Below are 16,382 nucleotides of genomic sequence, written 5' to 3'. Positions count from 1 at the left end.
CCTCTACTCTATACTGAGGTGGAGATGCCTGTGCTACATTTACTTACAAGGATGCATGGGCCAGGCCTCAGTTTTCTTTACTCCTCTTAGTGAAGGTAAGTGGGAGAAACTGGCTGTAAGACATTACCAAGCCTCTGACAGAGAAGTGACACCATTCTTATACTAGAATGTGGTTAATAAGTCAAAGAAAAAGAGTCTCCAACCCATCTAAATTAAACAAAGCCTGAAACGAATAGAAAAAATGTGCAGTGTGTATTTGGCAGATTTAAGACAACTCAGGACAATAAAACAATGGACTATAGTAGACTATTTACGTATATATAGATCTCTCTTAGGCACCATAATCAATATGAGCCCACAGTTATTTAAACTTGATTCAGGCCACAGTCAGACATTTGTTCTTATTTACAAATATTTAAATTAAATACAACCTGAAACATGTTTTGTTACATACAAAAAAACAAAAAAGAAACTATACAACTCAGGAGCAAATGTTTGTTTTAAATAATTACATTTAAACTAAATGGAACCACTTGTGGTGCTCAAGTTTTTACCACCCCTTCCAGAAAATCTTTTTCTACCATCTCTTCTATTTTTTGCCTAGCTTTGCTGGAAAACGGTTTGTGGTTTTCCAGCTTCACGTCCTTGTTGGGGAAGGTGGTGGCGTAGAGGACGGGGCTCCCTGAGTGTCCCGCGCATCGGCTGGTGACTTTGCTGTTGAAGACCTGGCTGAGCACGCTGAAGAACGGCAGCAGCTGCTCGAGGCTGCGCACCGTGCAGACGGTGAGCAGCAGGTGCCCCGGCTCCCAGCCCAGCGCTCTCCCTGAGTTCTCCTCCTCCGGGTTTTTCTGCAGAAGACAGAGGGGCAGCTGTTACCAGCAGAAGGCCTCAGTCTGCGAGAAGGCTTAGACAGAGTTAAGAAATGAATACAAATGATGCCATTAAGTCTCCATTCCAGACTTGCTAAAACACCTGCTTCTGACTGAGGCCTTCTGGTGCCAATTATTAATTGTACACTGAGTAAGATTTTCCATCTAGAAAGCACGAGTAAGCTTAGCTATTAGCGGAACTGGTTTTAGATATGGACAGATACTGAAGTTCATCTTGTGCTTTGCATATACTCAAAAAGCTCCCAGATTTCTGGACTCCCACTAATGTATACGAGGACTAGGTCATAAAATGACCACAGAAGAAGGGACAGACGGTCTCATACATGTCACTGTTAGTACATCAATCAATTACATTGTGGCCACAAGGCTTAGACCTGCCACAAGACAGTAGCAAAGTCCAATGAATAACTACTGCCACACAGGGAAAGGAAAGGCACTCTGAGGAGAGACCCTGGCATGTGCTTCTGGGTTGTTGTAAACCACATGGGGAAGGGAAGCTGGACCTGGAGGCAAAGTTACTCCAGGGTTAGTATCCTGCTCTGCCATGTCCTTACCGTGGGCAAGGTACAGCCTATAAAATGGGGCAGCAGAGAAATCAAATAAGAATGAATGTGAAGACTGTCCACCGAGTACAAACAGTAATTTACATACTTAAGCAGCTAATTTGAGAAGCCAACTAAATTATACAAATACAGTTGTAAACGTTAGTCTTATCTAGAGAATGTTCTGAGAGATCTGAAGATGTCTGAACTGGGGCAGAATCATAGATAGGAAAACATACTGAGTAAAGATAATGAAAACAACTAGATAAGAAAAAAAATATCAAGTGGGACTTAGGAAGCAGAATTATAGTCTGTCATATTTGTTAACAAATGGGGTTTGCCTTCTAAGATGTTGCTGAGAAACTTTCATCGTTTACTTAGTATTTTAATATCACTAGCTTCCTAGCAGAGAAGCAGATGCAATCCAGCTTATTTTCTTGTGTGCTTACAGTTTGCTATTTTAAAATAAAATCCTGTTTGAATCTACTTTCCTTTCTCAGAAGTCTCTAGGAACAAGTAAGAAAAGATCATTTTGTTCTTTATCTATGGCCAAATTAAAAAAAAAAAAAAAAAAGAAACAGCTATCTGTTTATTTCTTAGTACGAAATCACTTTCTTTTCCTCTCACCTAGTAATGCTGGCTTTAATGACAGCCCTGAGACTGGCAACTACACCACTTTTAGTGCCCTAAGTCCAAGTGTGATTCAATAGCTATTTAAGGGTCTGCAGAGATGAACTGAGTCTGAAGGGAAACAAGTAATATGCTTGAACCGTCTACACAGGTGATTTCCAAATGGAAGGAACTATGGTATAAGCTTTTGATTATATTCCTGTCAAGAGGTACTTTTAACAGAAGGACTTTTTTTTTTTTACTAAAAACCTCTTGACCAAGAAGAGTGCATTTGTTTTAGTGTCTCTGTTCTTCTTAATCAGAACTAAATCACTTCCTCAGTAATAAATAAAATTTAAAAAGTCAAACGTTTCCATGTGAACGACTTCTGCTTTCACTTCAACAGTCTACACTGGAAAGACTTCCTTCCTGTTTTACCTCTCTCGTACTGAAATCCAGACCTGGGTTTGTGTCTCAAGATTTGGTCCAGATGTGGCAACTTTTGCTGCCACGTCATAAGCATCAAAAAGCCACCCTCACCTGATGACTGGACATCTCCAATCCCTCCAAAATCACTGTCTTAAAGTCCTCCTCCTTGTCCTGTGGAAGGAAAGATTAGAACTCATAGCCTTTGCTCCAGTGAAAAGTGGACTTGGCCATGAAGACCTTGTTCTAAGGTGTTTTGGATGAGAAAATACTTTGCAATAGACCTTTTTTTTTTTTTTTGTGGGAGGAGTTCTGTAAAAACTCATTATTATGAGATGCAGGGATGACAATGTACCTATAACCACATAGCTTCTGGAATTGTCATGATTATTTTTTCAGACACTGCAATACCAAAATGAAGGTACCCAAGTGTGCTCCTAAACTCTGGATTCAACTTTCACCTTCATCTCTGTTCTGTTACTTATTAGTCCCTAAAGAAACAACTTGATTTTAAATCAAGTTCTGCATGTCCTTCGAATATAACCTCCTTTGAAATCACTGTCCCCCATTCCATCTCTGTAGTCTGTGGAATGCGGTTTAAGAGCTGCTGCCTGAATAGGGGACCCCAGAAGACTGGAAAATTTCTGAGCACTCAAAGCACGTATTACAAACTAGTACTCAAGATAAAAACCCAGATTGTCCCCAAATTGTACAATTTAGTTTTGAAATTTTCTGAAGGCAAAGAAAAGACAGAAGATTTGTAACAAAGGCCTACTGATGAGAGTGAGAAACTCACTAATTTCTTGGGTAAAGATCTGTAATTTATTAGCCTGATGCATAGTGGAAGCTGTCCATAAGATATGCTGTATCTTACAAATGTTACCTGCTTATACTTAACAAAAATAAATAGAAAAGAATGCAATACCTTTGCCCTTTTCCGAAGAAGTTTTGCTAGTCGTACCACGTAAGGTTTAAATTCTCGTTGATGTATGCCCTGCCGTCTGACTTCCAAACCAGAATCATCTGAGGCTTCTGGAATGAAGGCCCATCGGTACCTATGTATACAAGAATGGTATCAGTTAGTATGATGCACACTGTGCCTCTAAGGCAAGGCCAATAAATACAGTAGACACATCACGACTCCACCACCTACACGGACTCACGTTCCAGCTGTGCCGCCTGCGGCCTGTGAGCTTGTTTCTTAACCTAAGCCTTCCTCAGTAAGTAAAGACACTGTCAACTACCCCACAGAGTTGACGTGAGTAAATGAACATTTGTAATGAACACATGAAAACTGGAAAGTACTCAACACCGTTTTTTTCATGAGCACAACCAAGTAACATGTTTCGTTACTAGGTAAAAATCTCTTAACACATCCTTGGCCAGATGTTTCCTACCTACATAGTAAGGTGGGCAAAGGACTGAAAGGATTTAAGGTCTAAGCAGGACTTCTGAGTACACTTCCATTGCATTTTTATTTGTGTTTAAAATTTCATCTTTAATAAGTAAAATTAGTGTCTATGAAAAAAATTCAAACAGTACAAAAGGGTGTACCAAAGAAAGGTAGTCTCCCCTCACCACAGGTTCCATCAATACTGCCGGTTTATATCCATCCGGAGTTTATGCATAAAAAAGCATGTATTCACACACGCAACCCCACCTCTTTCAATACATAAAAATAATTGCTGTTTATTTTAATTACATATCTTGGAGAAAGATCATATAAAATGCCATCCTTTTTATAAGCTACATAGTCCTCCAGTGTTGGGAGGTACTAACCAGTTTCCTAGACTGTCCAATTTTTTGCTATTACAAACACTGCCATGATGGATCCCCTTATAAACTGCTGATTTATGTGCATGTCTTAGAGGACAGTGGTTGGATAAATCATAGGATATAGCAGAATCATTGGCCTAAGGAAAATATGTATTTTGAATTTTGATAAATATAAACCTCTTTGGAGAAAAGTTAGACAATATCAATGTATACTTCCAACACTAGTAAGAATGTTTCTACTTAAGGGCAAAAGGAAATACACTTTTAGATCTTTACCATTCTGATAGTTACTAATAACTTTAATTTGAATTTCTCTTATGAGTAAGCCTGAGCATCTTTTTAAACATTTGGAAAAATCATGCTTAGATATTACTTTCAAAATTATTAAATTCTCCATGTTATCTTTTGCCACCTTATAGATTTTCTTTAAAAAGAAAAAAAGACATAGTAGTTAAAAAAAACAACTGTAGTTGATATTACATTTTTTATTCCTTTTCTGTATCTTGACAAGAAGGGTAAACTCATTATGGTTCTCACCATGGAAGCTAAAAAGGAAAGGTGCATGAAGACTACAGTTTTATTACCTCTGTGAACATAAGCTTCCTAGTTAATTTTGGACAGTTTCCTACATTTCTGCTTAGTATCCTTTTCTAAATTTCTTCAGGAGTAACATCATTTTAACAGACACCCAACCACTGAAATTCACTGAGAAGTGGATATATATGGTTTCAAATTGGGAAAAGAAAAAGGAACAGGAATTGATGTAAAAAAAATTTCTAGTTCTTACCATTACATTTAATGAAAAGTAAGCTTGTGCAACAGCAATTTTTAGAGAAAAAAGGTTCTGGTATCTTAATATTCCATTGGATCCTATTAATATCCAATATTCTTGAATAAATTGGATAGAATAATACAGCACAATTTATAAATGCATAATTAATCACGTGGATAAATTCTCCAATTAAGCACATATTAATGAAGCAATCTTACAGCACTTGCATATTACTTTAACAACTTAAATATGAAAAAAAGTGAGACTTTTTTTCTCACTCTTTGCAACCCCAAGTCTGACTCTTTGCAACCCCATGGACTGTAGCCCCCCAGGCTCCTCTGTCCATGAATTCTCCAGGCAAGGATACTGGAATGAGTTGCCATTCCCTTTTCCAGGGGATCTTCTGGACCCAGGGATTGAACCTGGATCTCCTGCACTGCAGGCAGATTCTTTATTGGCTGAGCCACCAGGGGAGCTCAAATATGAAAAACCATAATTAAATATTTTGAGCACTTATGAACAAGGCATCTCATGAGAATTTAGTTATATTAATTTCTCCCTCTTCCCCTCTTCCATCTCTAGTTCAGTTCACTATCATCTGAAAGAAACGGTGGTAAAGAAGCTGCCTGCCAATGCAGGAAATAAACACGGGTTCAATCCCTGGGTTGGGAAGATCCCCTGGAGTAGGAAATGGCAAGCCACTCCAGTATCCTTGTCTAGAAAATCCCATGGACAGAGAAACCTGGCGGGCTACAGTTCATGCGGTCACAAGAGTTGGACACGACTGAGCTAATACACTACCACGACCACCACCTCCTCCACTGGACCTGAAGCTGGTGAGTCCAGTATCCCACTCCTCACATCTGCTGGCTACTCAATCTGTTGACTGAATGGTCTCTCAGTCTTAATAGATCCATGACAACCATTTCCAATACCTCCCAATAACAGTGTGGCCCCACCATCCTCCTGCCAAAAAGAATTACATCCTAATAAAAATTATAAATACTTTGGCTTACACAAAAAGTTCTATCTTCGATGTCACTGACCAAAGCAAATGCATTTCCCAAATATCTGTTTAATATCCTTATTTTACTTACATCTGAAATTGAGGAAGATTTTCAGAGGGCAATGCCAGAGCCAAATCCAAAAATTTGCAAGCAGAGAGATAGAGGTTTAACCACCGCTGGCTGTTGTATGAAGTAGAAAAGCCGTTACCTCCTGTGTAGGTTGTCTCCAGACCAGCCACAGAGGGGCCTGAAGTCCTGTGGGCGGGGGACAGTGCAGTCAGCAGTTAAACCCTCTTACTGACAAGGAATTCCCGGAAAATCTCAAAATGCCAGCTAATGTTTTCATAACCAGTCTGATAAATGTGCCAGTAATTGCTAAGCAAGGTCATGACTAAGTTATACTGTTCTCAAATCAAAAATTCATTTCTGTTCTTTTAAATATTAGGAATATAAAAATAGCAGAGAATAACTATACTCAAGAAGGATAAAAATATAAGCTGTAAAACCAAGAGGCCTCCCTACCACTCAGTGCCCTTCCATAAAGATAGTGAGAGGGAAAATTCCTCTAATGATCAACAGTTATGAGTACAGGGGACACTCAGAAACCTAGCACTGGAGACTAGTAAACACAGTTAAGACACATAGTGTTAAAGGAACTTCTCAATTTATAAACTGATGTGTACAAAAATTCCTAAATAAGAATAAATTATATTTAGTCATATATTAGTAAGCTGCTTCACTAAAAAGAATAAAATTCTAGTACATTAAACTGAGATCCTTCTGGAAGATATGGACATTTGAATACCTTAGTTATAGGTTAACTGCCATAATAGGTTTTGCCGCATGTTTCAGGGAAAAGATCTGATCTACTAAAACCAACATTGTTCACATAGCAATGTTGCTACATTACTGCAGTGACAGTGTTATAGAAACAGTATTGTATAAACAGTATTGCCTGAAACTGTATTTATGTCTAGAGGCCCACGGGCCGCAAATTTGGATAGCTTAATTCAGTCTAAAAAACCTAAGGTATACATGAAACTGTACTATAGCCCCAAGTGATAAACTGGATAACAACAGACTAAATACATAAACTATTCAGATGAAATAGTGTCTATTCCATCCTACTTATAAAGTAACACTCTGGATGATTTAGGATCCTAAACACTGAAAGACTATACCAAAATGAATTACATATTACCGTGAAATATCTTCATCAGCAGTGAGTTCCTGCTCCATCAGTAAAAATACCTGTACCTGAAGACCACGGAATAAGTGTCAAATGTTTATCTAATCCTTCCTTCAAGTTATCTTTAGGCTATATTTTCATCAATCCAAACACAAATTTTAGGATGCAACTTTAGGATCATTAAATTATACTTAGTTTCTAAAAATAAAACTGGATGTTTAGCACAGAGCCGTGCCAACTCATTTGGCAGAGGCAGGATGAAAGCATGCTCTTACTTGGCGATTATGGAACAGAGTCACAGTTACTATAAAAAGACAAATGTTACAGCGAATGTCTTTGTGAGGAAAGTATAAGGCTGGGTTTTTGGAGTTAAGAGATTGTTTTCTATTTACTTACTCATCTCGTTTTGCTCCCAGCTCCCCAGGTCGTTCAGATGAGGGTGATGGTTTGGTCTGGGAGGAGAATGGGCTGGTATCCTGGGACTTAGGAAGGTTTTATTGTTTGGGACTTTACAAAATCTTATCAGTGTCTCTGAAGCAGCTTACCTAGGTAAGTGCTGCACTTCAGTGATACATGCCTTCAGGCCATCTAAATCCAGCTAACCCACCTCTGATCACCCTGGAGCTATAGGAGGAGCCAGGCCTGGCAGCCATGACACAGCTAAAACTTTGGTGTGACCTAAACCAGACCTGATGACATAATGATTCACAAGAAGCTAATAACCCTGAATATTGCATATTTCAAAGTTTAAACTGTATGGAGACATAATCTGACTTGTTTTACTATTCTCAGCTGTAAAAATTTTCAGTAATAGGCTTAACCAGAGTTCAATTTTCTTCCAAGATTAGTTTTTATCCAGTAAGCATGCTGATACTTGTCACATTGTTTTATAATTTAGATTTACTACCTAACTGAATTACAATTAACTCACAAGTTCTGTGATCATGGTAGGCCAGAGCGAGGTAAGATGTTGTGGAGACATTCTCAAAAGTAACACTCTGAAAAACAGGAACACTTGAGAGTGAAGAGTCGGCACCTGGGGCAGACGAAGACTCTCAACCAGTCTCTCTGGGAAAAAAAACAACAGTATATTTTCAGTATCTAAATATTAGAATCATTTCCATGATTCTGTATTTATATTCCATATAAACTTTTCTATATAATCTAGTTCAGTAATTTCTGAACCGATGATGAAGAGTCAGCTTTGTAAAACATTTGTAATCTGGTGCAGCTACGTTCATAAAATAAAAATGAATTACTAGAAAAATCAAATTAAAGAAAGGTATATAAAATACAGTGTCATGCTTTTATTACTAGATTCAACAGATTCTCTCAAATTGCTGTGAAGGCTTAAAATGCTTACTCTACATTTCTGTACTTATCATGGATGGACTGACACACTCATACTGGTCCATGGACCACACTTTGAGTAGCACCGAGCTAGTCAATGCTAAAAACATCACAGGACAAATGGTGTGTATGTTGTCCACTGGACATTAGGTATAAAGAGTCAGAAAAGGAGTCCTTTATCTTCAGAGAGAGAGGAACAATCTCAGTAAAGAGATGACAACTCTCATTCTCAACTCAATCCCCGTGCCGCCTGCCAAGGCTAGTGGCTGCCCACACGCTGACTTGTGTTTGGCAAACAGTTCTGCCCGGGCAAGTTCACTCCCACTACAGGGCCACTGGTGGCTCAGGGTGATGACCGCACCGATACCTCCAGGACACGGGACCACCAAACCTACGTGACCAAGGTGATCAGAAACCTTATACAACCCGCTGCTCTGTCCCCAGACTCTAACTTCTAGCTAAAATTTCCTGGCTACATCTATTTCAGTCTCCTCCTTTAAAGATGTATAACCTCTCATTCACAATAAAAAACAAAAAAACCCCACTAATATACCTGGCTGTAGCAAAACAGTCTCATACCTCATTCTCAAACATGACTTCCCAGGAAATTTGACCCAAATAATAAAATAGAGACCATGTTTAGGCAAGTCCTATGAACTCAGTGTTTGATTTCTTTTACATACAAGTGATAATCGACTAATTTTTGTTGTTTCAATGGAATAAATTTCTAATTCTACAACATCCTCTATCTACCAACATTTGGTAAATATTTCACCCCAACTTACAACTTAGGGAAAGTATTTTCTAAGGAACAATAAAAAACAACAGTTGGGAAAAATAGAGAAAATAGTTTTCCACTGTTTACCTTGTATATCAGGAAGATATTTCTGATACTGGTCAATTTCACTGCTAAAAATAGCAAATGCTAATCTTTTCAGAAGCATGGCTCTCTGCTCTAGTTCCACATCACGGTTTGCAAAGAGATTAAGTGAACTGCTTTGGGCCACAGCTACACGAGCTGAGGGGGACAAAAAAAGCAAGTAAGAGAGGTTGTTATAGTCATCTAGCGATCTGAAAAAAGATGTTTGTGTTTTTCATTTTTAAGAATGTCTAGAAACCCTATGACATCTGAGAGAGAGGCCTGGGGGACTCTTCTCCGAGGCAGATGGGCTGGCACACAGACTCAACATACACAAGTCAGAGACCAATTAGTAAGAAGTGCAATGTGGAGAGAGAAGAAAATTGAGGACTAACTGTAGGTTTCAGAAGGTAAAATCACTAACAAAGCCATTTTATAAAGCCCTTTATTATTTCATGGCATCTGCCTAAATCCTTCTCATTGTTTTAAAAACTTCTGGCCTGGCCCAGCCGAGGCTGCCGAGCTCTCCTTCCTCTTGTCTTGTACTCACCCCGATCCCCTCTTTGCAGCCGCTCTGTCTTCTTTGCTCTTTCGTGAACTCAGCAGGCTTGTTCCTATTCTGAGGGCTTTATAATTTTTGTCCTTTATTCCTAGAATAGTTTGTCCCTAGGCATGCTCATGGCTGTCTTTTTTTTTTAGTTTCACCTCAAGTATGAGCTCTTGAGCTGTTATTTAAAATCTATTGTAGCGCCCTATTTCCTTCACAATTTCTTACTTGCTCCCTGAAATAATTTTACTTATTGGATTAAGGTGAGCATAATGCCTGGCGCATTTTTGTCTTTTAATAAATAAATGTTAAAAAGATCAATCTCAACCTTAAAACAAACCTGTGGAGATTAGAGAATACACTGTCCCTTTTCCAGAGGGGAAACTGCAGCCTGGTTAAGAAGGGACATGAAATTCTAGGGATTCATCCAACTTTGCTGCTACTTAAGATCATTAGTTGGATAATTTTCAAACTTTAAGAAAATCAAGAAAACTTTTTTTCCCCCCAGATGAAATACTATGAGGAACCCCAATATATAAGCTAATAAAATAGGGAAGAAGTGGGGTGGAAAGTGATTCTGACTTCTTGGCCCCTCTCTTTCTTCATTCAAAGGAGATAAACACAGCCCCAGTATTTTCTTTTTTTGCCCTGGCTCACAGCATGGGTCTCACTACCCACCAGGGATGGAATCCGAACCCCCTGCAGTGGAAGCCTGGAGTCCTGCCCACTGGATGGATGGCCAGGGAATCCCCCAGTGCCCTAGGATTTAGAGTGACTTGTTTGATAGGTTTGTCCCTATTGCCTGCTTTTCTCCGCCTTCCTACCTGTCAGTATTTGCTTCAGTGATTATTGAGTGCCAGGTTCTATGCTATGTGCTGGGGAAACAAGTTAGAGACAAATGTGACAAGGCCAAATAGTTTACTGATTATTTATCTACTATGCTTTCTTCTTCAAGTTTTAACATTATATTCCTGTGGGGTACTAAGTATCACTACAACCTGACAAAGAGCTAATTCAGTAGTTTCTAGACAAGAGCAAAGCAAGTAAGAATGGCTTATGTACAGGAAAGACACTTAGGTCGTCATCCCTAGTACTCACTCATTAAATCTCTAAACGTTGTCTTATCATGTGTCATCAGATTGTCCATAATTGCTCTCCAGCTGAAAGAAACCAGGATCATGATATGTAATTAACATTTTGTTAATATGTTTAGTATTTCAGTACTTTAATGTGAAGTACATTTAAAGTATTTTAAATACTTTTTAGTATTTAAAAAGCGTTCTACTTTGCAGATAGCAGTTGATTTCAACAGATTCTGTGAGATGCATCATCATGTTGAATAGAAGCAGGATGACTTACTGGTTAACACAAGAGGCATCCATCTGAAAGAAACTGGGATCCATAAAGAGGTCAAAGGCTTCTTTTTTCCAAGCTCTCCGTGTGTACTGATACCCACTGAGGCTGCTCAGCAGCTGGACACAGGCTCGATAGCTAGGGGCATTATGTGCACTGGGAGGAAGGAGAGCCACATTAACCTCTACGTTAACCTTACTCATCATATTAAGTTACTCATAAGTGTTCACATTTATCTAAAGCAATGATGGGAAATAGAAAGCACTTGTGTAAGAGAAACATTTTTTATCATATAATTTAAGGTAAAAATAAAGTCATTTTGTGATAATTTCATTTTTGGAATAAAGCAACACAACTTATTTTTAACAGAATACGAGTTAACTAACACATCTAGTTAAATAACAGTAGTACCTATGATTTCGGAGGTAGGGCACAACATAATGCATAATATTTACAAGTAAAGGTATGACTCGTTCTTTTTCATCACTGTAGAAAACCATATCCAAAAGATGAGCCAAAACCTAAAAAAGACATAAATGAAATGGAATGTATAGTCTGAGAGCTGAAACTGACAGCATCTAGAGGTGGTTTTCAGTCTGTAAGAAAATCTAGAATACCTTAAAATTAGAAAAATCTAAAAGCAAATCTCCTTAATCCATTTTTACATGAATGGCTTCTGCCACTATCTGCATTTTTTTCCCACTGTAACTAAGGAATATACATACGGCCAAATATTACTAGGAAGAAGAGAAAAAGAGAGGTTAAGAACCTTCCAATATGATAGAGAGTAAACACCAAATTTAAGACTAGAAACTCAGTACCTCTCTCCCTGAGTGTGTTACCGGGGGTTTAGGAAAAATCCAAGCTCATGAATTGGGAGGCAACTCTGTCAATTAGCTATTTGCCTTTAGTCATACTGTTCTAATCTTTGTAAGGTTCAGTAACCACATCTGTAAGGAGGACAGAAAGAGGAACTGCAGGTCTGTATAATAGGGTATAAAAAAAGAGCATGTCAGAGCATGTATATAAAAATGTTTGGTAAACTGTAAATACTTAATAGTGACCAGCATCGTTATATCACTTTCACCCTTCTCTACCAAACTGTGATACAAAAGCACTGTTCAATTTTAAACAGTACACTTGTGAAAAACAGTGCATGGGGCGGGGCGGGGCGGGGGGCAATGTCTAAAGTTGCTAAAGTCATGTCTGACTCTTTGTGACCCCGTGGACTACACAGTCCATGGAATTCTCCAGGCCAGAATACTGGAATAGGTAGCCTTTCCCTTCTCCGAGGGATCTTCCCAACCCAGGCATCGAACCCAGGTCTCCCACATTGCAGGCAGATTCTTTACAAGCTCAGCCACAGGGAAACCCAAGAATACTGGAGTGGGTAGCGTATCTCTTCTCCAGTGAATCTTCCAGACCCAGGAATCGAACCGGGGTCTCCTGCACTGCAGGTGGATTCTCTACCAACTGAGCTGTCAGGGAAGCCCATAAAAATGTTTGGTAAACTGTAAATGCTTAGTAGTGACCAGCATTGTTATACCACGTCCACCCTTCCCTATGAAACTGTGATACAAAAAGCACTGTTCATTTTTAAACAGTACACTTGTAAAAAAAACATAGTGCATGGGGGAGAGCAAGGTCTAAATTGCTGTCATTAATATTTAACAAACTACTAATCTGAACACAAAGTCTAAACTTTATTTTATACTGATTTCTTGAACTACAAAATAGTATTTCAAATTAAAATCTCCTTTGTAAGAACTACTTACTAACTGTTTACTTGAAAGTTCATGTGAAAAAATCTGACAACATTTACCTCAGAAAGTAATGTCAATGCATGGACACTATATACAGAAGGAGTTATGTTTGAGGTTTCCATTGCAGGTGATAACATATCTAAATAAGAAAAAAGACAGGTAAAGATACAGTTAGGTTTTTTCCCCACTGAAAATGTTAACATGAGAAAAGGGAGGATTTTACAGCAATTATAGTGCTGACTGTAATAATTTCTTAATGAGTGGTGGCGGTGGTTCAGTTGCTAAGTTGTCTGTCTCTCGTGACCCCATGAACTGCAGCCCGCCAGGCTTCTCTGTCCGTGGGACTCTCCAGGCAAGAATACTGGAGTGGGTTGCCATTTCATCCTCCAGGGGATCGTCCTGACCCAGGGATTGAACCTGTGTCTCCTGCATTGCAGGCAGATTCTTTACAGCTGAGCCACCAAAGGACAGATGCCTACAAATACAAACTTAAGTGTAGGGGGGATCAATACCTTCAACATCGGATTCCAAATTTGTTCCATCTACCATTATTTTGGGAGAAGGCTTAACTTCAAGATTGCGCCGCAGCCATGTTGTCTGTTCCAAAGAAGAACCAGCTATCGCACCAATTGCATCCACTATCTTATGAGTCACATCCTGAAGAAACAAGGAAAACCCCTTATATCTATGTGTGTACACAGGCACACACACGAAACTTCACAGATGATCTCTTCTGACCTTCCCACTTTAGATTTGAGGGCACTAAGAGACAGAGTTTTGGCAACAACTCTCAATTCAGAATGACTTACCTGGAGATCTCTTTGGTCCTTTTTATTCTCCAAACTAGGGTTTTTCATGATAAACTCATTCAGAACTCTGAAAGGGTCAAAGAAAAAAAACAAACAGGAAATATTAGTGTAAAGAAAATGATGTAATATAATTTTTCATAGCAAGTGGTGCTATGGTCTCAATTTTAACTCTATATGTTTAACGAATATGTGTATACGTGGACATTCCATGACCCAGGTGAAATGCATAAACATATGCATGTAGAGCCCTGTACAAGGATGTTCATAACAGCATTATTTATAAAATCCAAATGGGAAAGAACCCGAATGTCCAGCAATAGAAGAGATAGACTGTGGCGTATTCATACTATGAAATACTAAACGGCAATGAAAATGAATAAATTATAGCTACATGAAATTACATGGATAATTTTTATAAACATATGCTGTATGAAAGAAGTAGACATAAAACAGACATGTTCAAAAACAAGGCAACATTTATCTGTGGCAGTATATGTCAGAATGGAGGTTATCTTGGGGAGAAGGGAAAGGACAGCAATTAGGAAGGAACTTGAGGGGACATATGGTGTCTCATTTCTTAATTTAGGTCTGTGATTGTACAGTTGACATCTTCACTTTGTAATAACTTATAATTTGTATGTTTTCTGTGATATATATTAACAAAAAATTTAAAAACCTAAACCCCACCAATCTTAAATTGTAATATAAAAATGGTTTCTTTGTGTGTATGATAGATTAAAAAGGATTCTTGAATGGAAGAAATCCATATCCATTGTTTGCTAAAATTCTACTCAATATTTAACTTAATATTATTAAGATTAACTATATGCATAATTATTTCCAAACTAACACGTAAGGTGATATTGAAGAACAATCATATAAATTTCTATTTTATAATTAGGAATTTTTAGAGGATCAGTGGAATGGTTGGGAGAAAAAATAAACCACCCAATTTAAAAATGGAATTAGTTTTCTAGTACAAGTGAAAATGTCCAACTTTTAATTTAAATACTCAGAAGATACACACATTGAGAACGAGGTAGAACATTTCATTATCTGAGAAACGAGAAAGGAAGAAAAAACAGGTGGTGAAACAAGAAAATCTTGCAGAGGAGAAGGTACAAGTCTAATAGTTGGCTTTAATTTTTAACGAGATTAGCAGGATATCTGGTGATGATTCAAAGAGCTGTCCATATATTCCTTCTTTGAGCCTTAGAACAATTTAGAGGTAGGTAAGGCAGGTACTATTACTCTTGACAGATGGGAAGATAGCCTTGGAAAAGTTTATTGACATACCCTGGGTCCCAGAGATAAGAGTTAGAACTAGATATCAGAAGAGAAGAATCAGAAATCTTTATGGGAACACTGTTTTGATTTCCAGGGTTTACAGTTATCTCTCATCAGTAAAAATTATCATACACACGAGTCATCTTTATCTTTGGTCCAGGAATTGCAGACGCTGAGTCCACTGCTCTTTTCACTACACCTTCAATGTCATAGACTCCCTCAGATTTCTGGTTTAGAAAACAGCACGAGGACCTAGGGATCATTGCTAGGGTTCGCAGTGTTACTCAGCTCAACAGGCTGACCAGCTCTCATCCTTGTTCCTCCACCTCCTCTCTGCTTCCTGGTGTAAGACTACATTCAACATTTACCAGAATCTCGAGTCCATTTTACCAAAGAACCCTCACTTTCCCTCCCTCAACTTCAAAATTTTCTAGATCATTGGTTGCCAAAGCAGAATCACTGGTTCCCTTCAGGACAACAGAGAAGCTAAGTCTGTGTATATAGAACCACCCAACTACACTTATGAAAAACACCATCAGAGCTACAGAGGTTGACTAAGGTTGAAGTTCTTTGTATGTGGTTGAGTTTACATCCCATTTGGTGTAATAACACGTTGAACGTCTAAAGTAATGCAAACAGGTTGGAGACAAGGTTATTCCCTTTCGCGAATTCCCCTCTTCTGTCTTAAGCAGTCCTTTTCAAATTTCAGGATGTAATGTAATCACCTGAGACCCTTGTTAAACTGCAGATTCTGATTCAGGTGGTCTGGGTTGGTGCTTGAGAGTCTACATTTCTAACAAGCTCCCACGTGACTCTATTGCTGCTGGTTGAAGGGCCAACCTTTGAGTCACAAAGTTTTAGAGGAAATGTAGCCTTCTTTCTCACTATTACCCCTGCCATTCCCTGGTCTCCATGCCCTCCCAGCTGCCTCTGGAATCTGGTGCTCCCAAGGAGGTCCCCGCCCCCTACAATCTCCTATGGAACACGCTCCCCTTACATAATAGTTATTATCAGCCAGGCACTATTCTAGGAATTTAACAAACACTAACTCTAAATGAGGTAGGCACTATTATCATCTCCACTTTACAGATGGAAAGGTATATAACCTGTGTAGGGCCTTCTAGCAAAGAAGGAACGGAATTGGGATTTGAATTCAGGCAGAGTCTTTGCTGTTCACTACTCAACATCCTTAGGTTTTCTTAC

The 16,382-nt window shown here is 38.6% G+C and overlaps 1 protein-coding gene across 6 annotated transcripts in view; it reads right to left on the bottom strand.

Annotated features, from left to right (window-relative positions):
* Positions 1–231: 231 nt before the first annotated feature.
* The window catches only part of DOP1A (DOP1 leucine zipper like protein A), a 135,427-nt gene continuing 119,276 nt past the window's right edge, over positions 232–16,382 (bottom strand). For 4 of the 6 annotated variants that reach the window (XM_043890338.1, XM_043890342.1, XM_043890339.1 and 1 more), the window contains 13 exons: positions 13,893–13,959; positions 13,596–13,740; positions 13,143–13,222; positions 11,732–11,841; positions 11,327–11,476; positions 11,066–11,127; positions 9,427–9,579; positions 8,143–8,279; positions 7,224–7,279; positions 6,113–6,277; positions 3,393–3,522; positions 2,582–2,641; positions 232–848 (listed from right to left, as the gene is read on the bottom strand). In XM_043890338.1, the coding sequence (XP_043746273.1) occupies positions 543–848; positions 2,582–2,641; positions 3,393–3,522; positions 6,113–6,277; positions 7,224–7,279; positions 8,143–8,279; positions 9,427–9,579; positions 11,066–11,127; positions 11,327–11,476; positions 11,732–11,841; positions 13,143–13,222; positions 13,596–13,740; positions 13,893–13,959 (1,621 nt within the window). In that variant the 3' untranslated portion in view covers positions 232–542. The remainder of the gene's footprint in view (positions 849–2,581; positions 2,642–3,392; positions 3,523–6,112; positions 6,278–7,223; positions 7,280–8,142; positions 8,280–9,426; positions 9,580–11,065; positions 11,128–11,326; positions 11,477–11,731; positions 11,842–13,142; positions 13,223–13,595; positions 13,741–13,892; positions 13,960–16,382) is intronic. The other 2 variants (XM_043890343.1, XM_043890344.1) reach the window with 1 other exon arrangement.

Source organism: Cervus elaphus, chromosome 28 (genome assembly GCF_910594005.1).
Source record: "Cervus elaphus chromosome 28, mCerEla1.1, whole genome shotgun sequence".
Lineage (NCBI taxonomy): Eukaryota > Metazoa > Chordata > Mammalia > Artiodactyla > Cervidae > Cervus > Cervus elaphus.
Note: the sequence above shows the minus strand (reverse complement) of the source record. Positions and strands in the feature narration are given on the sequence as shown.